Source organism: Bos mutus, chromosome 16, assembly GCF_027580195.1.
Source record: "Bos mutus isolate GX-2022 chromosome 16, NWIPB_WYAK_1.1, whole genome shotgun sequence".
NCBI lineage: Eukaryota > Metazoa > Chordata > Mammalia > Artiodactyla > Bovidae > Bos > Bos mutus.
Window position 1 is genome coordinate 2,789,949 of NC_091632.1, and position 22,063 is coordinate 2,812,011.

General features: G+C 40.6%; 1 protein-coding gene across 1 annotated transcript; it reads right to left on the reverse strand.

The window, feature by feature from the left end:
* Positions 1-1,953: 1,953 nt before the first annotated feature.
* On the reverse strand, positions 1,954-20,584 carry ELK4 (ETS transcription factor ELK4). Its single transcript, XM_070384572.1, has 5 exons — positions 20,450-20,584; positions 14,014-14,229; positions 12,049-12,924; positions 11,240-11,356; positions 1,954-9,883 (listed from the first exon to the last, which is right to left on the reverse strand). The coding sequence occupies exons 2-5, from the start codon at positions 14,218-14,220 to the stop codon at positions 9,785-9,787; spliced, it is 1,299 nt and encodes a 432-aa protein (XP_070240673.1). The 5' UTR covers positions 14,221-14,229; positions 20,450-20,584; the 3' UTR covers positions 1,954-9,784.
* Positions 20,585-22,063: the final 1,479 nt, after the last annotated feature.

Sequence of the window (22,063 nt, forward strand, 5' to 3'; positions counted from 1 at the left end):
AATAAAGGACAGAAATGGTATGGACCTAACAGAAGCAGAAGATATTAAGAAGAGGTGGCAAGAATACACAGAACTGTACAAAAAAGATCTTCGTGACCCAGATAATCACGATGGTGTGATCACTCACCTAGAGCCAGACATCTTGGAATGTGAAGTCAAGTGGGCCTTAGGAAGCATCACTACGAACAAAGCTAGTGGAGGTGATGGAATTCCAGTGATGATCCAAAGATGATGCTGTGAAAGTGCTGCACTCAGTATATCAGCAAATTTGGAAAACTCAGCAGTGGCCACAGGACTGGAAAATATCAGTTTTCATTCCAGTCCCTAAGAAAGGCAATGCCAAAGAACGCTCAAACTACCACACAATTGCACTCATCTCACACGCTAGCAAAGTAATGTTCAAATTTCTCCAAGCCAGGCTTCAACAATACGTGAACCGTGAACTTCCAGACGTTCATGCTGGTTTTAGAAAAGGCAGAGGAACCAGAGATCAAATTGCCAACATCCGCTGGATCATGGAAAAAGCAAGAGAGTTCCAGAAAAACATCTATTTCTGCTTTATTGACTATGCCAAAGCCTTTGACTGTGTGGATCACAATGAACTGTGGAACATTCTTCAAGAGATGGGGAATACCAGACCACATGACCTGCCTCTTGAGAAATTTGTATGCAGGTCAGGAAGCAACAGTTAGAACTGGACATGGAACAACAGACTGGTTCCAAATAGAAAAAGGAGTACATCAAGGCTGTATATTGTCACCCTGCTTATTTAACTTATATGCAGAGTACATCATGAGAAACGCTGGGCTGGATGAAGCACAAGCTGGAGTCAAGATTGCTGGGCGAAATATCAATAATCTCAGATATGCAGATGACACCACCCTTAGGGCAGAAAAGTGAAGAACTAAAGAAGTTAAGAACTTTTCCACTCTTGATGAAAGTTAAAGAGAGTGAAAAAGTTGGCTTAAAGCTCAACATTCAGAAAACTAAATCATGGCACCTGGTCCCATCACTTCATGGCAAACAGATGTGGAAACAGTAGCAGACTTTATTTGGGGAGGCTCCAAAATCACTGCAGATAGTGATTGCAGCCATGAAATTAAAAAATGCTTGCTCCTTGGAAGTAAAGTTATGACCAACCTATACAGCATATTAAAAAGCAGAGACATTACTTTGCCAACAAAGGTCCATCTAGTCAAGGCTATGGTTTTTCCAGTGGTCATGTATGGATGTGAGAGTTGGACTATAAAGAAAGCTGAGTGCCGAAGAATTGATGCTTTTGAGTGGTGTTGGAGAAGACTCTTGAGAGTCCCTCGGACTGCAAGGAGATCCAACCAGTCCATCCTAAAGGAGATCAGTCCTGGGTGTTCATTGGAAGGACTGATGTTGAAGCTGAGACCCAATACTTTGGCCACCTGATGCAAAGAGCTGACTCATTTGAAAAGACCCTGATGCTGGGAAAGATCGAAGGCAGGAGGGGAAGGGGATGACAGAGGATGAGATGGCTGGATGGCATCACCGACTTGATGGACATGCATTTGGGTAGACTCCAGGAGTCACTGATTGACGGGGAGGCCTGGCGTGCTGCGGTTCATGGGGTCACAAAGAGTTGGACATGACTGAGTGACTGAACTGAACTGAACTGAAAAATGTGAGTAAAATTTAAAAGCAAAATAAAAAGATTTCACAAGGCAAATAATTTTTCTAGCCAGTTAGTATTCTTTTAATTCCTTTTTATATCAACAATCATTTTACAATTTCCTCTTTTCACTACCTATCTCAACACAGGCTTTAAATATTTTAATGTAGATATATATCAAATAGCTGAAGGCCAGGTTTTAATGATAACCTTTGGAAAAGCTGAACTTTCCTTATCCACATTTGGCACAGATGGAAATTTAATACATAGAGACCACCTCAATAGATGAGAAAGGAGGGAAGTAATTCAGAAAGTCATTTTATTAAAAATATTTATTTAAAAAAATACAATTGTCCATATCTAGTTGCACATACATCTATTAACATATCTATATAATTTTGGACTAGTAAATTTGATACAGTGCTTTCTTAAAGCCAGCTTGCCATTATACAAAGCAAATTCCTCTGTCAGTTCTTACATAAAATAGTTTTTTAAAATGTATTATCTTTCTAAAAAGATGCATATCATCATTACAGAATTTAACAATATTTTGTATAAAACTTGAAGCAATAGAAAACAAAGATCACCTGATTAGTTTTCAGAGCAATCCCTTACTCTGTCTGGAGATGCACTGAGTATTAACTACACTTTTTCCTCTTAAAAGCAGCATATTTTGAAGCCCTCAAAGTGTCAGCGCAGGCTCTTCCTCACCAACCTAGATTCTGTAAAATTTCTCTGCCACACACACGTAGAGCTAAGGCTCTGGCTAATCTTAATCACCTTAAGACAACACTCTTTAGTTTCCCAACAGGTAAGTCAGACTGCTCGGCTAGAGAGGTGGCAGTCTCTCTCCAGTTGCATCAATGATTGATGTGATTTTAATAAATGTGTAGGCAGTTACCGTCACTTGAATTGTTTTAGGAAAAAGAAAAGAAATGTGGTTTTAATACTTTGAAGGTCTCCCTCATGTAAGTTACACTGAAGTTAATCAAGACAAATTATTAATGACACTTTAGCAGTAATGCAGTCTTTTGGGTAGGTAGGTGTACACTGGCATTTTATATAAGTATTCTGTTTATACAAGAGTAGAGGATACTAGATATTATGAGAGACAGATTTCAACAGAATAAACAAGGGGAAAAATAAACAATGAAGTAACTGTCTTCACAGCTGAAAGAATCAAAGTCTGAGGAGAGCACCCTGACAAGTTCTCATTACCACAGAGGCAAGCTGAGACACATGATGTAAAGGATGCGTCTCTGTGTGTTAACACCAGAGCAGACGTGCTTTTTCTTTCTGACTTACAGATTCAGTGGGTGAAAATCAAAAGTTTAACATTATTTAATTTTCAAGTGATGTCCACACTTGAAGATCCAGTAGGACTCATAGAAAATTATTTGTTCTTCAAAACACAAGATTGTACACTTTTTTAAAAAGTCAACTTGATTATCTAGTGAAAAGTTTTTTCATTCTAAAAATCTAGTTTTAGTCGAAAATTGTATTTGCCTCAATCCAAAGCCCATCAGTAGCAAAATGACTGGACTGAGTTTCATATTTAATCTTCTCTACCCACAAAGATAAATGAAACTGCTAGAAGGTAAAAGTGAAAAAAATACCTATGATTGTGACTAGAAAAGGCTGAATGGCCAAACCAAATAAATAGGCCTCAAGTAATCAAAAATTAGTTGTATTCATTTCTGCCTTTACATATATGCATCTTAGTTAATTTCACATATATGTATCTTAATTTCACTAATACTGAACAGGGAAATTCATACAATATGTTGGTGTTCCTTTATCACATAAGCAATGAATGTAATGTACACATAAACACCCTTGGTAATACTGCCATCAAAAACAAAAAGTATGAAATGTCTTAGAAGGAACTATGTCCCCTACATGATAGACAATAAGCAACAATGATTAAACAGAAAAGAAAGTTGGCAAGTTCACAAAGTTGAGTATAATGCACCAACTGCAAATTATTAAAAGTCATACATTTTTACAAAAGCACAATATTAAAAGATTGTAAATTTTTTAAAGCATCCTAGTCAAAAGAGCATACCTTGCAGGGCCTAGAATGGCTCACTGGGTAATCCATTTATCCCTTATCCAAATAGTCTTAAGTTCCAGAAAGTATAAACAATAAACCTTAACGTCCCTGACCCTCAATATCCTTAAGTTGAAATTAAACAAAATAATCATTAAGTGCTTCCAGTTATTAAAAAACGAAACAGTGCTAATAATGGTGCCCCAAAAGTGCCAAGTAATGAATGTCATACCAGTACATGGCATTCCCACCCCTGAACTCTAGGCAGGCTTGAATGATTCCACCAACTAGAAGTCAGGCCCAACCACAGGGCACCCCCACCCCCCAAACTTGTCCAGAAGATCCCAGGCCTTGTCTTCGCAGGGCTCATAATCCTTGGAGGGGACAAGAACCAGCATGGGCCCTGATGAGATGGGAAACAAGGCAAAACTAAGAACATGCAGCCCAAGATACTCTGAGGTTTCTGTGAATGCTTTCTATGTATAGTTCAAAAGGATAAACAGGCTACAGTGCCAGAATCTCTCCACCACTAGCTCAGTCATGGTTAGAGCTGTATTTTAGAAATACTACATCTGGTATAAACATCCTCTCTGAGAAACTTAGAACACAATATAGCAAGGATTTTACACAAAAATGTAGAAATTTATAGAAAGAACATCCTTATTTGCTCAATAATACATGAACGTAAGAGAACAGTTTATGGTGACTTTGCTTAAAGTATATCACAGGTAGCACTATACAGTATTTCTAAAATGTTGACAAGCAATTTTTAAGGCCTATGATTCTATGCATTTAAAAAAATGGAAATGTGCAAGGCATTTATTTTTTAAAAAGTGACAACTGCAAAGTGCAGCCAATTTTTTTCTGAAGTTTTAGTATAAAATAGCCTAGGAACCATCCTAGAGTAGGATGACCATGTTCCCTCTGAAACACAGATTTATTTACACACATACATACAAACACATACTCAAGTCAATAATCAGTACACATACACATGCACTCAGCCAATCAGAGTGACTTGGAAAAAAATGCTCTGGTTTCCCAACTAAATATTTTAAAATAAAAATTTAAGCCTCATAAAACTTCTTGATGTGTATTATACTCAAAAGATTAGAGTTCAAGAGACTTTCTATGCTGGATTGTATCCCTCATAAATTTTCTTGTTAAAGGTATCACTGAAAACGTTAACAACTGCCTGAATCTCCTGGTTTCTGTAGAAAGCTTAGAGCTACCCTTGCCCCTCTCAGGTAAACCACTCTCATTTCCATTTTCATAATGGCTAAGTGCAGATCACAGCACCCTAGAGATCACTGTTTTCTGCCAGGCTGTCAATCTATCACAATTTTTTTTTTTCTTCTAGAAAAGGAGCTTGAAGAAACGGCAGCTTCAAATGGAACATTTATACTACATCAACAACTCACCTTTTCAGATCTGCTCCATTTACAGGTAAAAACATGACTTTCCTTCTAACAGGTTCCACCAAGTACGAGAAATGAAATCAAACCGCCTTCTCTTCTTGCTTAATACACCACCACCCACAAGAATTCTAGATTCTAAGATTAAAACTTCAACCTCAGTAAGCACAGTTCTGTTGACACAGAAGAATAACAGGCACCTTGTTTCAGGCAATGCCAGCAGCATTAAATACAGTAACAAAACACTCTGCTGACCCAAAACCAGGAAGATAACTAACAAAACACTTTCCACCCAACTGATTCTCTGGTCAGAGTACCTGGCTGGAACAATCATGGCTGGCCTCCACTTCATTACTATGAATTGAACAATTAACTTCTCAATTCCGGCCTATCACACCCTCAGATAACAGACCACCAACTTTGTGAGGAGTCTAGCTTTCCTACTGGAAAGCGGTCCTTCACTCAGAACTCCAGGCTTCTGCACAGAGACCTACACTTGTCACCATACTTGTTTACATAGCTAAGAATGGTACCTCAGCACAACTCTACATTTCTGGCATAGGCAAATAAAATATATATACAGTAAATGAAGTGATACACAGAACAGGCTCATCAAGAAAGTATTTCTTCAGACACCAAAATGTTACCAAAATAATAATAAAAACTGAGTAATGCAGCAAGAAAATGGAGTTGTTATGTATTTTAAAACAAAGCAACTTGAAGTAATTCTGAAAGTGTTGGTAAAATATAATAATAATAAGGCCAAAAGAAATTTGTGAATGGCCAGTAAATTTTAAAGTCACCTAATATGAAAAGGAAAAGAGACAGCCACACTGTCAACAAACAGTAAGCACGAAGCTCTGTAAAACATTTGGTAATGGTTATTTACCAACGTATGAAAAAGAAAGAGCAAATTTCAGAAAGCTGATGACAAGCTCTGCTGAAAAGTTCCTAATCTCTTCTAGAGATTTTACATAAAAATCAGATCAAATATGTAAAGGATTTCCCCATATATCACAACCAAAACTTTTTTTTTCAAGATCAGACTGAGGAACAATATGCTGAGTCAGGGGTCTTTAAAGCAGAGTGTGCCCCAGAGGGTGCACAACACAATCTACTGGACGCAGGAAGAACGTCAGAATTTCTACTCAAGATTTATTTTTATATCATCCTTAATTTCTGTTTTTGTGTTTAGCAGTACATAACCTAACAAACATACACACAAATTTGCAATAGGGGATTGTGTTCAAAGCCTTTTATTGATCAAGGTGTGTGTTCAAAAAGCTTAGAGAATGTTTCTCTGAAATGCCAAGGAGTGGCTCTAATGGGCCTAAATTCATTAGAACTGACTTTGAGAACTTCAGGATCGTAACACAAGTTCTGAGATCAGCAGGAAATACTGTCATCTGAGTGGACAGTACAGTGTAACATCAACAGCCTGCAGTTTCGGCTCCAGAGTTCCAAGCCTCTGACCTACATGTCCCTCCAAACCTAAGTGACACACAGGATGAAAAAACTAGAAATCATGCCGTGTAAAATAGATTGAACAGTCAGTCTAGCCCTCTTTTTTTTTTTGATCTCTAATAGAGTATGTAAATCTTCAAGGAATTCTTTGAGTGTAAAAAAAAAAAAAAAAAAAAATCCAGTAAAAAAAAAAAAAAAAAAAATCCAGTTCCATTTTACTATATAGGCTCATGGGCTTATTTTCCCCATCAAAATCTAAAGAAAAAGTCACATTACCTGTATTTTAGCCACCAAAATACAGAAAAATTAAACCTATATTTTAACTTTTAACTCTAAGAAGCTTAAGGTTGATCTTTTGAGGGTTTTTGGATTCTTCCATCATGTATAAATTTTTTCAAAAATCAATGGAAGTTTCCACCTTTGTTTGAATACAAAAATGGCCATGAAGAGTATTACATCACAAAAGCACTATGACAAACCAAAAGGAAAAAATTATTTTAGAAATTAGGTGACAATCCACCCAAGGGCAGAATAAATGCAGTGGTTCACTGGCTGAGTGTGTGGACCTGAGCCCCCTGTGGGCATCCCTTCTCAGCTCCAAGGTGGTGGCCTGAAGTCAGCCACAGGGGAGTCACTTACACCACAGAATGGACTCAGCAAATGCTACAATTTAAGGCCTTTTCCCCTTCAGACAGCCTGGTAGTTAAACACCTTCCAGCACACAACTGATTTAGATACCGGCCAGAGCAAATGAAAAGCTAAGCTAATCACAGCAGAAGCTGCAAAAGTTCACTAAACCTGCTCTCCTATTTTAACCTGGGCTACTTCTGCCTACCAGCATTCATCCTGGCAAAGTGACTAGTGATGGATACCAGCTACAGCTACCAAATATAAGCCTCTCCAGTGAATACTGATCTGAAGTGGTATGTCACCTTTTGATGCTAAGAAGAACTCTGTGGATGTTTCAAAATCAGACTTTCCCAGGAAGGAGGTAGTTTACAAATAGAACAGCCTGCCTCATACACTTCACTATGGTTGCAGTTTTATTTCACTTAAAAACATGAACACATACACACACACACACCAGCTTCCCCTAAATAGTTATCTCAAAGAAAAAGCAGATCATCATCAACCTCGTAAGGCCCACACCTCTCAGAGACTTCCAGGAGAGGTTTACAGGCAGAGGACTCACTAAAACTGGTTCCTAGGAAGTTGCTTTGACTGAGTTTTAATAGTGCTGTTGGTTCCCAGGCACCCTTTTACTGAAACAGTTCGTTATCAAAGATACTATCTGTGAAAACAAACCAATGGCTTTTCTCCTTTGATTCAAAATAAAATACTTTTTGTGCTTTCAAAATTTTAAAGACTAGTTAAATCAAGCCATCAATATTTACTTATCTAATGTATAAAATGTGAATTAACCTAATAAAACTAGTCCAAAGCGCTGCTGAGCAGTCTGATTTCAAAAAAGCATGCAAACTACATGATTCAATGTGGGAGAAAAAATCCAGTATGTCTGTTCCCCATCACTATTGAACAGTACCTTTCAACACTACTATTGCACATCTCAGGAACAGAACTTTTCAGCTGATAACCACCAATTAAACAGTAACAGGTCTCCAACACTACAAATATAAAGGCAGCTCCCTGAATACCATCCTTCTGCTACTAATGAACTAGCACAGGCATCTTATACCAGAGTTTCTCTATCCTGTATAAAACAAATTTCAAGCAAACATATACAACTGGGAGATGCTGGTTTATAGCAGTGTCACTTTGAGCCCTCAAGTCCTTTACTACTTTCGTATACCATTTAGTTCAAGTTGTTCAATTATAGGAACTATTTCTAGGCTTAAAAGAGTAGTTTAATGGGCAGGGGTGATGGCGGAGGGGTGGCTGCAGCGTATAATCTAATCCTGGACTTTAAAGCCAAATTTTTCAAAAGACTCCACTGTGATGTTGGCATCAAATCAGCTTAGGGGTTCAACAAATCTGTCTGTACCTGGCAGTGATGACTATATGCTAACATTTCACAAATCTGGCAGAGATGAAGGCCTACATTTTTCACTACTAATATGAATAATCCAGTCCCTATGTATGAGCACTTCCAGATGAGCTTTGCTACTTCCTAATTTAAAAAAAAAAAAAAAAACAAGTGTATTTTTACTTCACTACAGATTTAAAGAGTTCACTTTGCATTTCATCTTCCTAATTAAAACTATCATAACCTCCAACAACTTTAAATTTAAAAGATAAATAAATAGTACGAAATGGGATAAAACGAACAGAAAAAAAGGTCCTTCACAATGGGTATCTTCTAACTGGGAAACGCCTACATGTTTCAAGTTTTTTCAATTGAATCCTTGATTTAGAGATGCCTCAGACTCTCAAATCCCAGGTTCATCCCCCTAAAAGCCATCATTTACCATAAGTATTCCATGGGTGTGGAATCATACCAGCAGATGACATTTCTGTGCCAGATATGAGGCCCCATATTCTCACTGTTTGTTCCAAATACTGCCTTAAGCCCCAGGTTTAAAAATCTTATGTGGGAATAAACTAGCTCCATGCTCTGTTCAGATTCAGGCAAGATCATACATAGGGCTAAGGGAACCACCCTGAATAAATGTAAATAAGGTAACTGTTTGTGGAGTTGCTTACATAGATTATACTTCACAGCAAAACAGAATATCCCCAATAGTCCTGCTCCAATCTTATTTCGTGTGAATAGGAATGATTCTTTTTCCTCCACTGCTTATGCACAACTCACTTTTAGCATTCAACAGAGCACATGTAAGTCCTAAAGATAAGGCTAATTTCATTTAACTAGTATTTCTTTATATAATATGCTCAAAGCACAACTGCCAAAGGGTCCCAATAAGGCAAGAGGAATAACTTTGTTCTTAATTCTCTTGCAAAGCATAGCTTGCTGCTAAACCCCATTAAAAATTTCCTTAACACAAGGTTCAAAATATTTTTTAAAAAGAAAGAAAGAAGAAGGTAGAGTTTGGACTCCAATTAAGGCATTTTTATATACAGTCTACCTTGAGTCCTATTCAAAGGGAATCCTAAAAAGCATTTTAATGGGGAACGGCAGAAATCATAACAGTCTATTATCAGCATTGTGAAGTATCAATCCCTCACTTTAAATGTAATCGTGTTGAATGTCTTTCTCTTTCCTTATGCCTTGATTCTCTCCTTCCACAAGTGCATAGGTTATGTTTTCTGTAGATCTGGGGAAAATGGGCCAGGGGTAGAAGGTCCATCCAGGCCAGACAGAGTGAACGGCCCATGACTGTTCAGCACAGAAGGAAACTGAGAAAGAAAATAAAACACATTATCATCCTATTATGCAATCCTAAACTTCACTTTCTGTCCCTGTTACATTCCCTAAGGCAGAACACAGCAGCACCTGCAGTGGCTCACAGGACAAAGGCACTGACTGTTTATCATGGAACAATATGATGTCACAAAAACTGTAAAAAAAATGTTTGTCTTACATATTAACACTCTCCAGCCTACCTTGATGGAATGTAAAGAACAAATCTATACTTTTCCTTAGATGCTAAAGTACACAGGTTCACACCTGACTTCGAATGAAAGTTCAGTAAATGATAGCAGGCACACTGTAGACTATAATTCAGTCATATAGCAAATCACAGACTGTCAAAAAGAGGTCCAGGAGGAGATGCCCATCTCATACCTGCTACAAACAGTTGCAGTGTGCTCATCCTAAAAAAGCACTCCCCATCATGTATTCTGAGACCAAATTTGTATGGAGATTCCAGGTTGAAGCTACATGAGCACTATGGCTTTCTCTATATAAATCAATTATCTCTTTGTGAGAGGCAAACAAAAATGTAAAAGGAAAATATGGAAAATTTTCCATACTCTTTCTATTCAGCAATTTAGAAGCTTCTGCAAAAGTAATTGCATTAGTAGAAAGATTTAAACAATTTTTCTTCTTTCCCCACCCCTTACCATTTCATTTTCAAAAGAACAAATGAAAATTTAAATTACAAAATCTAAGAAAATCTCCCAGGGAGTCACCCTGGAATAAGTGAATGAATCAATATAAGAAAGCTGACCAAGTTATAAAGTCTAGATAGTTTAGGCAAAATAATGGTTTACAGCTATGAGATCTTTCTTAATAAGATTTTCGTTAAGAGATAATGCAATATTCATTTTTAAAATATATACATGCATATTTAAAATGCTGATGAGTATCAGTTCTGAGTGACAGGAAAATGGGAGTATTTGATAATACTATTCTCAAGAGTTTTTTCTATTAAAAAAAAAAATCCTCGGTTAAAAGGGGAAATCTATGTGCAGAGAATGCCCCCAAATATATATACATACACACACACACACACATACTTTTTTAGAAAAGAGGATGTCCAGCATTTAAAATGATTTAAAAAACTGGATGAGCTCAAAATCTACTACAGTATTGAACAATTCTTAGTCTAATTCAAATGTATGGAATAGTAAACAATGAAAAGGAAACTCTGCTGTGAATATTTATCTGAGTTATGTGTGGGCCAGAAAACTAACACTTAGAAATTCAAAAGTAAATCTAAGGAACACTTTTTAAATAGAAGTTTTGCCTTTTTGCCTCTCTGTTCATTTACCATACCCCAGTTACAAAAGACAAGCTTCTGTGTAACTTACCTGAAAAAGTGTGTTAGCACCTTGTAGTCTGGCTGGACTCAGGGGAGCAACAGGGCTGAGAGTACTCCAAAAGTGGATACTGGAGAGCAAGGGGCTTGGAGTCAGTAAGATGGGTGTCTGCAATATACAAGCCAAAAATATAACTAAATGGCTTATCAGGATTATGTTTTATCCTTGTAATAATACACAATTAGCCCTGAACCCAAATATTGTCCTATTCTCCATTCCAAATATCTCCAAGTCTGAAATCTTATCCTCAGGAAACAGTCGGAAATTACTTTTACAACCCAGAAAAGAAAAAGGTCAAAGTATTTTCTAAACTGTTTCTCATACAATCTTTGTCAAATAGAAAAATAAAACCAATCTGAATTCAAGTATGGAAAAATAATGGGTAACTGAGTCACAACTATGCTTTCCCCTTAACAATGAGTAGGTATGTGTTTAAATGTTCTATGAGACGAAAAAGTTAAGAAATAGCTAATGTTAGCTAACTGTAAAACTTGTTATTCAACATCACACCATGTTTATTAAGGTCCGCAGGATCTGTTATTTTCTAACGTGAGATTGTCACTGTTGTTTTATAAGACCACCCCCCGCCTCCACCAGAGAGAGAGAGAGAGATAGAATATACTTATTTTCTTTAGGACAAAGTGGAAAAATTAGGTTACTTTCACAGGGTCACATATAAACTCTCTAAAGCAAAACTACTATGTAGAAGAATGAGAACTGAGGTTATAAATTCTGGATTTGTTTTAAAAGATGAGAAAAAACAAGATAAATGGTGGCACTAAAAGGAAAGAGAATGTTACCTGTGAAAAAAGCGCTGGCGTAAGAGAAGCTGTAGGGAGAGATGGGCTTAATATTCCCAGTGGGCTTGGATCACTGCCCGTGATCACAAGGGTTGGTGCCAGCTCTAACCCTTTGGGCTTCTTGGACCTCGATGAATTATTTGTTTTGTCCTTTTCTAGCAAAGCTAAATCCTGGTCTTTAGGCTCCAGGGACAAGTTCTCTGGAAGCTGCATTGGCTGAGAAGCCACTGATTCCATGTCCGTGTCCATGTCTGGGTTGGAACTCAGCGGTGGTGAAGGAGTTCTAGGAGGCTCCTGCAGAGGGGACACGGACGAAACAGGAGGTGTGGTGGTAAAAGGGGCAGTCACTCCTGATGCAGAAGTTGGTGCTTCCAAGGAAGGCAGTCTGGGGGAAGCCAAAGTCTCCAACGCTTGGATAGTTTCTTCTGAAGATGGAGAAATACCCGGGCCAGCTGAAATGGAGGCAGCAGGAGATTCAACTGGTGGCTTTTTAGAAGGTGTTGTTACAAATTTGATAACAGATGGAGTTGGCTCCTGAGGAGACTTTTTCTCTGCCAATTTCTCAGCCGGATTCTCAACCTTTATAGATTTGAAAAGCTTCCTATTGGAGGAGTTCAAAGAGTTGAGAGTAAAAGAAGAATATAAGCCGGAGTGTATGTAGTCATTGCGGCTCGAGGTCTTGGCACCAGGCTGTGGTGGCTTCTCTTTCCCGCCATTCTCCACATCTTTGGAACTGCTGCTGCTGAGCTCACTGAGGCTTAAAGCTTCACACTCCCCCTCAACCCTGCCCACTGTCATTGGGTCCATGTTCAAAATCTCTGGGTATGAGACAAACTTGTACACAAACTTCTGACCATTCACTTTTTTAATGATATTCTGTAGATAAATAAAATAAGCACTCAGACTTTCTTAAACCTTTCTTAAGCATTTGTTAAAACTTTACTCCACCCCCTCAAAGATCATGAGAAAGCTGACTGAATGGGGTTTTCTATTTGATAGGCAGTTTAGTTGAAAACTTCAAAATCACCTAAATTTATCCAGCCATACCAAACACAGTTCTGACCATTATGGAGTACAAGTTAAAAACATTTAAATGTCTTATTAACAACTGAACTAATATGTTGCATAAAAGCTGAAAGATTTTAATTGCTTAACTCCAAAGGTACAAAAACACTCATATCCTCAGGAAGCAAAAGGAATTTAGAACATTACTTCTAAGGTTCCTACTTCCTTCAGAAACTCGAGCTGTTTCTTACCTCATCTCTCCACACAGGAAAGCTGATAATATCAACACTCAAAGGTGAAAGAAATTAAGATCCCAGCTTCTCACTCTAATTCTCTTCATTTGAGCATTTTATTTTACTTCCGTGCCCAAGAATGTATTCAAAATAATTAGAAATTACAAAAAAATTTTAACTAAGAAATCAAATCTAGGTATTAACAGTTATTCTTTAAGGTACTGTGTTCTGAGTTAAACTAAACAATAAAAATTAAGTACATCTAAAAAAACAGTATGAGATAATTTTTAAAGTAAATGAGCGACTGATCTGATCTGATCTGATGATATAAACAAGAGTATTTATGCTGAAGAATTTCAAATTTCCTTTTCCTTATTCTAACTCTATAATCATTTTTTATTTAAAGACAACTGCAATTAGGAATAAAATATGTGCATAGGAGTCCGGTACTGAATATGAATTTGCAGAAATACACTTAGAACATTTACATCTTTTATTCTAATTCCAAGCTGCTGAAGCTGTAAAATAAATTGAGTTAAAACCAAAACAGTGATCATTTCACAATGCGTACAAATATTGCATCATTATGCTGTACACTCAAAAGCAATATGTCAATTACACCTCAATTAAAAAGTTACTTTAATAACTGAACAAACCACAACATTAGTATGTCTAACCTCAACAGAAGAGAAGGAACAATTTTTGTTTCGAGGTGGACGTGTATTACCTTCACATAGTAGTATCTGAGGGCTCGGCTGAGTTTGTCATAATTCATATTAGGCTTGTTCTTTCGAATGCCCCAGAGACGAGCCACCTCTTCTGCCTGCAAAAGCTTGAACTCCCCATTATTAGAGGTCCAGCAGATCATGTGGTCGTTCTGAGGCTCCTTTAGGAGCTGAAGGAGGAACTGCCACAGGGTGATAGCACTGTCCATAGCAATGAGCTGAAAGAGGCAACACTGTATCACATACTGTTTTAAGCACTTTAAATGCATTAGACTATTAATTGTTCATTTCATCCCACAAGAATCCTTAAGACAGATACTACTGCAGCCTCATTTTATATGTGAAAAAACTGATTCATTACAGAGTTAAGTAACTTGTCTAAGCTCACACAAGTAAATGGTGGAGCTGAGATTTAAACCCAGGCAATCTGAATACAGACCCAAACTCTTAAACATGCAATACTGCTTAAGAAAAGTCTTGCTATGAGATAAAGCTAATTTCATAAATTACAGGAGCAGACTGATGAATGCCAACCAGTGCAGTATCACTGTTACTAAATTTTATCTTAAAAACTCACTGTCGGGACTTCTGGGGGCCCCGGGGCTAAGACTCCATATTCCCAATGCAGGGGGGCTGGGCTGGTCTGTGGTCAGAGAACTTGGGCACACATGCCCCAACTAAGAATCTGCATGTCACAACTCAAACCTGGTGCAGCTAAATAAATAAATATTAAAAAAACAACTCATCGTCATATTCTCTGAAGTGAAGTCGCTCAGTCGTGTCCGACTCTCTGCGACCCCTTGGACTGTAGCCTACCAGGCTCCTCTGTCCATGGGATTTTCGAGGCAGGAGTACTGGAGTGGGGTGCCATTTCCTTCTCCATATTCTCTGAGGTGACCGCCATTTCAGCATCTATCTATACTAGCCCAGTTGATTTATATGCCAGGATGTTCTGTGTGTCTCAGGGTGGCCCAGAGATAGGGGGAATAGTTTCCATTATAATAAATGTAATTTTCGTATAAGTTGACAGCACTGAAAACTCAGCAGAATGTTCCCTGATTTACAAGTTCTGCCACCATTCTGTCCACAGGAAGTCCACCTATACACAGATCCTTTTATTTGATTAGCAACCTTTATTTGATTATCAAGATTTGAACTGAAAAACCTTTCAATATCTCAAGTTTTAAGATCTTCCTGTTTAGGCCAGTCTTTCTTAAATTCAGCACTATTGATATTTTGGGCCAGATAATTCTTTTGTTCTCCAGATAATTCTTTTGTTCTTGGAGGCTGTTTTGGCATTGCAGTTTAACATCCCTGGCCTCTACCAACCAGATGCCACTAACATCTCCTGCCCAATTTGGCAATTAAAATGTCTACACACATTGCCAAACATTCTGAGGGACAGTATCATCTCAGTTAATAACCACTGGTTTAGGCAATGGAGCGGCAGGGAAATGTTCTCTCAAAGTTATTTTCCTCACAAAAACTTTAAAACATCTTGTTTCTAAGAAAGAAATCTTAGGGTGGAAACTCTGGCCAAATATACATAAGCACATCCTAAAACGTCTATAAGGGAACTTTACACATACACACACATACACAAAACATTCCTGTTTTCAGTCTGTGAATTAGATCTCACTGGATCAGAACAGAAACTAAGTCAAATCAATTCTGTTAAAATACTATAAAAACAGATAAATTGGACAACAGCAAAAATTAAAACTTTTGTGCTGTAAACAATACCATCAAATGAGAAGACAATCCTTGGAATGAAAGAAAGCATTTTCAAATAATAAGGCTCCTTCATCAAAAAAATATAAAGAGTTCTTACAATTTAAAAAAATTGAAAATAAGCAAAGGATTTGAAAAGACATTTCTCCAAAAAGTAATACAGGTAGCCACTAAGCACATGAAAAGATGTGACTAGTCATTAGGGGAATAAAGATCAAAACCACACAAGATACTGCTTCACACCTACTAGGATGGCTATGATCAAAAAGGCAGGTAGGTGATGGACCTCCCCGGTGGCTAGGAATCTGCCTGCCAATGCAGGGGACGTGGGTTCGATCCCCGAAGACTCCACATGCCTCAGAGTAACTAGCTGTGCACCACAACACTGAGCCCATGCCCCACAACAAGAGAAGCCACCGCAATGAGAAGCCCACACACCACAGCTAGAGAGAAGACCCAGCAAGGAAGACACAGCAAGGAAGACCCAGTGCAGCCAAACAGAAAAGACAGATGATAAGTATTGGCTAAAACGTGGAGAAAAGTGAAACCCTCATACATTGCCAATGGGAATGTAAACTGGTACAGCCACTTTGGAGAACAGTTGCAGCAGTTCCCCAGAGTTAGCATATGACCCAGTAATTACACTCCTAGGTGTATGTCCCAGAGAAATGAAAATATATGTCCACACAGACATTTATATGCAGGAACGTTCAGAGTGGTATTCATAATATCCAAAAAAGTATAAACTACCCAGATGTCCATCAACTGATGAGCAGACAAGCAAAACATAGCCTTTCCCTTCTCCAGGGGATCTTCCCAACCCAGGGATCGAACCCAGGTCTCCCACATTGCAGGCAGATTCTTTACCAGCTGAGCCACAAGAGAAGCCCAAGAATACTGCACTGGGTAGCCTGTCCCTTCTCCAGCACATCTTCCCAACCCAGGAGTTGAACCAGGGTCTCCTGCATTGCAGGCGAATTCTTTACCAACTGAGCTATCAGGAAAGCCTCCATATAACCCCATAGCGGAATATTAGCCAGAAAAATGAATGAAGTACTGATATGGGCTAGTTCAATGGATGAACCTTGAAAACATTAGGCTAAGGGAGAGAAACCAGCCATTAATCTGCATAGGCAAAAAAAAAGCAGACTGGTGGTTGCTTAGGGCTGGGAATGGGGGATGGGTGTGGAAAAGAAAAGGGGAGTGACTGTTAATGGGGTGATGAAAACATTCTAAATTTAGATTGTGGTAGTGGCAATACAACTCTGGGAATATACTAAAACCACTGAACTGTACACTTCAAGCGAATTTTACTCTATGTGAAATATATCTCAATAAAAACGTTAAAAACAAACACTCCAAACAACACGAAAGTTAGGCCTGAGAAACCTAACACTAACAATGCACAACTCACAAAGGACGGGATCCTTAAGTCAACAATGTCTGCTTTCAAAAAGGCCAGAGATGAGCAACTATATCGTAAGATATCTCAGTAATTTTTCTGAGACATTCAAAATGTCCTCCTATTATTGTCATAAATTTGAAGCTGGTTATACAGAGATACTGTCGTCCAAAAGTAGAGATGAGAAAATAATTAAGAATACAAAAAGGGAGATGCCTCCCAAAGTTAGGGAGTTAACAGAGAAACTGAGGCCATGAATCCAAGTCTCTTTCATCACAGTCATGTACTCTGTCCCCAAGGGAAACCACTTTCCTAGATGGATAAGAGCATTCACATTACCTAGGATTATAAAGAAGTATTACATTGTATTACATTGTTAGATAATAACTGACAATAATGTACAAATATGAAGTGCTACTTTAATGCTAAATAACCATGTTCACTAGAAAACAGCTTTCTAGAGCCTCACTTAAGCTGGATTAAAACAGTGGTTTTATACTATATCCATCAAGTATAGTTGGGGGGGAGGGGTCCCCTGTCATTTCTCTTAATTTACCAGAGAGGCTTTTCTTCTAATGGTGACTGTCATGGTAAGTTACTTTTAAACTATATATATTTCCCACTTAAACAATTTGTTAGTCTAAATCTGTTACAACTATTCCCTAGTAAATTTCAGCTTAACCAAAGAACCCAAGTCTTTACATTTCCAGACACCATCTTCATGTTAAGAATGCTTACAGCAGTGTATGTGTGAGAGAGACGATGATGGTGATGATGCCGAAGCTAGGAGGAGGGGAGGAGGGAAAGGACAGACAAGCAGAGAACTGGAATATCAAGACTATTACAGGTTTGGTGCCTATAATTTCCTTTGTTTTTGGAAAAATTCCCCAAACCAAATCCTAGAGTTTTATGCCTATCTTGCAGATAATGCTTGAGCCCTACAGGTTTATAATGGCTAAGCAATACGTACAAAACGACAGAAATAACAGTGAATATTTCCGCAACAATCACACAAGAGTCATCCTGAGCAAATGGGAAGTGTTCCCAAGGTGGTGCGGGTTTAATTTCCACCTCTCCCTTCGGTTACTAGGGGAGAGTGTGGATTGAGCTTGAGTAAGTTCGGGAGTTGGTGATGGACAGGGAAGCCTGGCATGCTGCAGTCCATGGGGTTGCAAAGAGTTAGACACGACTGAGCGACTGAACTGAACTCAACTGTGGACTGAGCCAAATCCTGGTGGAGCTGTTGGATACTGCACGGCAGAACCTAACTGTGTGGAAAACGCTGAAGCTTCTGTAGTACTTGACAGTATGTCTAGGATAGAAAATTATTGTGAAAGAAAATGGGCACTGTGGTTTTGGACTGAAGTACTGGAAAAAATTTTTCTTCTATTGGGAAAAACTAACGACGTAAAATGGACATCCTCAGCAGGTACTTTAAAGGAATATTTTACTCATTCAACTTTGATATGTTTATTCTTTGATTGAAAAGGCGGTGAACCACTGGGCACATAAGCTGAACCTCTTCATTTGAGTTCCTAAAAGTGTGCCATTGATATGAAATTCAACGATTTCTTCAGCTGTGAAAGGGGATTAAAGTAAAAACAGTCAGAAGTTACTTAAAATTACAAAGGTGAAATAAAGAGACACAAATATTTAATACATTTATTCTTATTCTTATCAAAAGAAACCCAAATCCTTTTTCTTGAAAACCTTTTCATGAAAACCTCAATGTTTTCACAACTACAGTTTTCCCCAAAATTTCAGTTTTAAAGAGTTTTTTAGAAGTAGTATAATGAGGAAGAGAAATACTTAACTGATCCAAATGAAGGAATCTGATTTTTGAGGGGTTATATATGGAAAACATAATTGATTCTAACCCTTAAAATGGAGAAGGAAATGGCAACCCACTCCAGTGTTCTTGCCTGGAGAATTTCATGGGCAGAGGAGCTTGGTGGGCCACAGTCCATGCAAAGAGTCTGACAGGACTGAGCGACTAACACTAACTAACTCATACTTAAAAGACAGTAGATTAATCCCTGTGCTAAAAGGAAAGAAGGAGCATATTGGAAGTAACTCATTAGGGAAAGGAAGTCTCTACTAAACGAAACCTTTTCCACCCTAAACATGTTTATCATACACACAGCCCAGTTGCTGTGGTGACCCATGGCCCAACTATTTTTCAAAAACAGTAGCTAAGACCCAAAAAATAAATGTCTCCAAATTCAGAGTGCTACTTAAGTAAAACAGAAACAAATTATAAAAGGCATTAAGGCGAAGTTTGAGTTAAAATCTTTGTATCTGTCAAAAATCTAACTATTCAGTACTCTATACCAACAGAATACTAAAAGTGTACTATTACAATAAAAACTTTAAAACATTTCCCTAAATGGATTCCACTTAGGCAGTTTTAACGTTTAAATAAAATCAAAGTGGGGAGAGTTACTGACGGGGAAAACTGAATCACAATAGGTTTTAAAGAAAATACCACTGACAGTCTTAAATACTGAAGTACCAAGTTTTCCACGCAGTGGGACGGTGAGTGGAAGAAGGCAAAAGGAGAGGAAGAAGGATCTTATACACCAACCAAAGAGATGGGTGAACCGTTCTGATGAGGGATGAAACTCTGAAGTCTTTTTCTTTAAAAGCCCTAAACTTCAAATACCAATAGCCTGGGGGGCGGGGGGTGGGAGCCAACCTTGTATCTCTTGACTACCTCGGTCAACAAGGTCCCCTGTTGCCTGCCCAGGTCAGTTAACATTCAGCCCCCAAAAGATGTTTCCAACTGGTTTTCCCAAGAAAGAAGCCTCGCGGCAGCTGTGTACTAACCGGAAAGTAACGAGGGGAGAGGATTGGCTGGAAAGAAGTAGAAAAAGAACTGAAAGTCGACGCCGGATGAGTTATGAGCGTGGGGAGAGGAAGAAACGCGGAAGACCGCGTGCCCCCGGGGAGATCAAAGTCCGGGCCCGGGTGAGCACTGACTCGCTGCGCTTTCACTTTCCAACTTCCTGTCACCACAGAAAGCCAGAGACGCTCCCCTCGGGCCCTCCCCTCCGCCCCCCCGGCGAAAAAAGAAAAGAATAAAAAAACACTGCCACCTTTGGCCCCAGGGGCCTCGCGGGACCAAATAAGGGGCGAAGGGAGCAAGGCGGGTCTGTCCCGCGCCCACCGGCCCGCCAGCGGGCCGGGCCGGGCCCCTCGGGAGCGCGCCGCGGCCCCGCGCCCGCTTCCTGAGGTGCGGCCAGCCCCCCGCCCCGGCGCCCCGCCGGCGGGGGCGGCGACCGCGGGACCCAGACGCGGACGCTCACCGAGGCCACGCGCGGGGCTCCCTCCGGGTCTCCGCCTCCAACAAGACGCTCCTCTCCTCACGCCGGGAACTCGAGGACGGCGCGGCAGCCGCTGCGACCCTCGCGGCGGAGCCGGAGAAGGCGCCGGCGGCCGAGCCGAGCCCGCCGGGTGCCCGCAGCCGCCCGCATCTCCCGCCGCCGCCGCCGCCGCCGCCGCCGCCGCGGCTCGTCGCGCCCCGCCCTCCCCGCCCCCGCACGCGGCGGCGGCGCGGGTCGTCAGGGCCGCTACCCGCCGGGCGCGCGCGCTCTGGGCGTTCCTCGCCGCGGCTGAGCCTGCCAGTCGCTCTGCGGCCGCCGCCTCTCTCGAGCCCCCCACGGCTGCGTCGGGGGCCCCTCCCGGACGCCGAAGCAGCTGCGCGTCACTTCCGGAGGCGGGAAGGGCGCGGCCGGCCGCTGAGGGGCGCTGCCGGCCGCCGCCGACTGCGTCCGCGGGGTGCCGGGTGAGGGGTGCGGGCGTGAGGGAAGCCGCCACCTGGGCTTCCCCGCGTTGCTCTCTCCCCCGGACCGCTAGCGGTTTCTGCTCCCTGAGGCGCGCGGTCCAAGCCCGCACGCCAGAGCTGCCGCTTGGGTCAGGACTTCGGAGGGCCTCGGTGTCTGCCCCGCCCGAGGGAAGGGGTGGCGCTCACTGAGTGGCTTCCAGGGGGCCGCGTGTGTCGTCGCGAAGCTTGAGTGTGAGGGCTTTTCCCCTCCAGGCCGCCCGTCCTGCCTTCTTGGCAGGGTGGACAGAGAGGTCGGAACCGCCACAGCTGTCTCGTGGAAGTGCCAGGCCCCAGGGCGCTGTGAACAGCTGATATACGTTCAGTCAGCCTTGTGGCCCTCTAGCCCCGGGGCTGACAAAGGGAAACACTGGTCAAGAGGGGAAAGCTCCTTCTGGCGTTGGAGTCAGAGACCTGGAATCCAGCCGTGGCTCTGCCTCTCACGAGCTCGCCAATCTTTAAGAACTTTCTTTATCTCCCGAAACAATTTCATCATATGTAAAATGGAGAGAACCCAAGTATAATCACCTCGCGGAGTGTCTAGCCCATCAGTTCGGTTCAGTTGCTCAGTCGTGTCCGACTCTTTGCTCATTAAATAGAATTCTTAAGGAACCAGGTCACACTTGGTACAACTACTTGAACAGTATAGAGGCGGAAGATGTATAGAGACTGCTGAACAAAACCTCCAAGAAATATACTGTGTATCCCACTTAGCAGGAAGCCAACAACAAGCCAGTCCAGTGTCCAGTTACTAGCTTTGAGTCCCTTCACCTCTCTGAACTTCAGTCCCCCTCATATAAGATGAAGATCGTGTACAGCACTCCTGAGAAGATAAAACAATAAATGATGATGCCATTAAAAAAAAAATGCATTTACTGGGCTGTGCCAGGTCTTAGCACACAGAATCTTCAGTTGCGGCCTGTGGGATCTAGTTCCCTGACCAGGATGCATCCTGGCCCCCTGCATTGAGAGTATGGAGTTTCAGCCCCTGGACCACCAGGGAAGTCCTGAGGTCATTTATGTTTGCCTCCTCAACTCCACAGTTGATTTCTCTGTGGCGGCACAGAGAAGCTTGCAGGATCTTAGCTCCCCAACCAGG

Bases quoted from the DNA above. Each gene is read 5' to 3' on its own strand.
- ELK4 (XM_070384572.1), bottom strand. From the start codon at position 14,220: ATGGACAGTGCTATCACCCTGTGGCAGTTCCTCCTTCAGCTCCTAAAG. The intron at 12,925-14,013 runs GTAATACACGTC...ATTTATCTACAG, and splicing joins TCAGATACTACTATGTGAAG to AATATCATTAAAAAAGTGAA. The intron at 11,357-12,048 runs GTAACATTCTCT...TGTATATTGCAG, and splicing joins CGCCAGCGCTTTTTTCACAG to ACACCCATCTTACTGACTCC.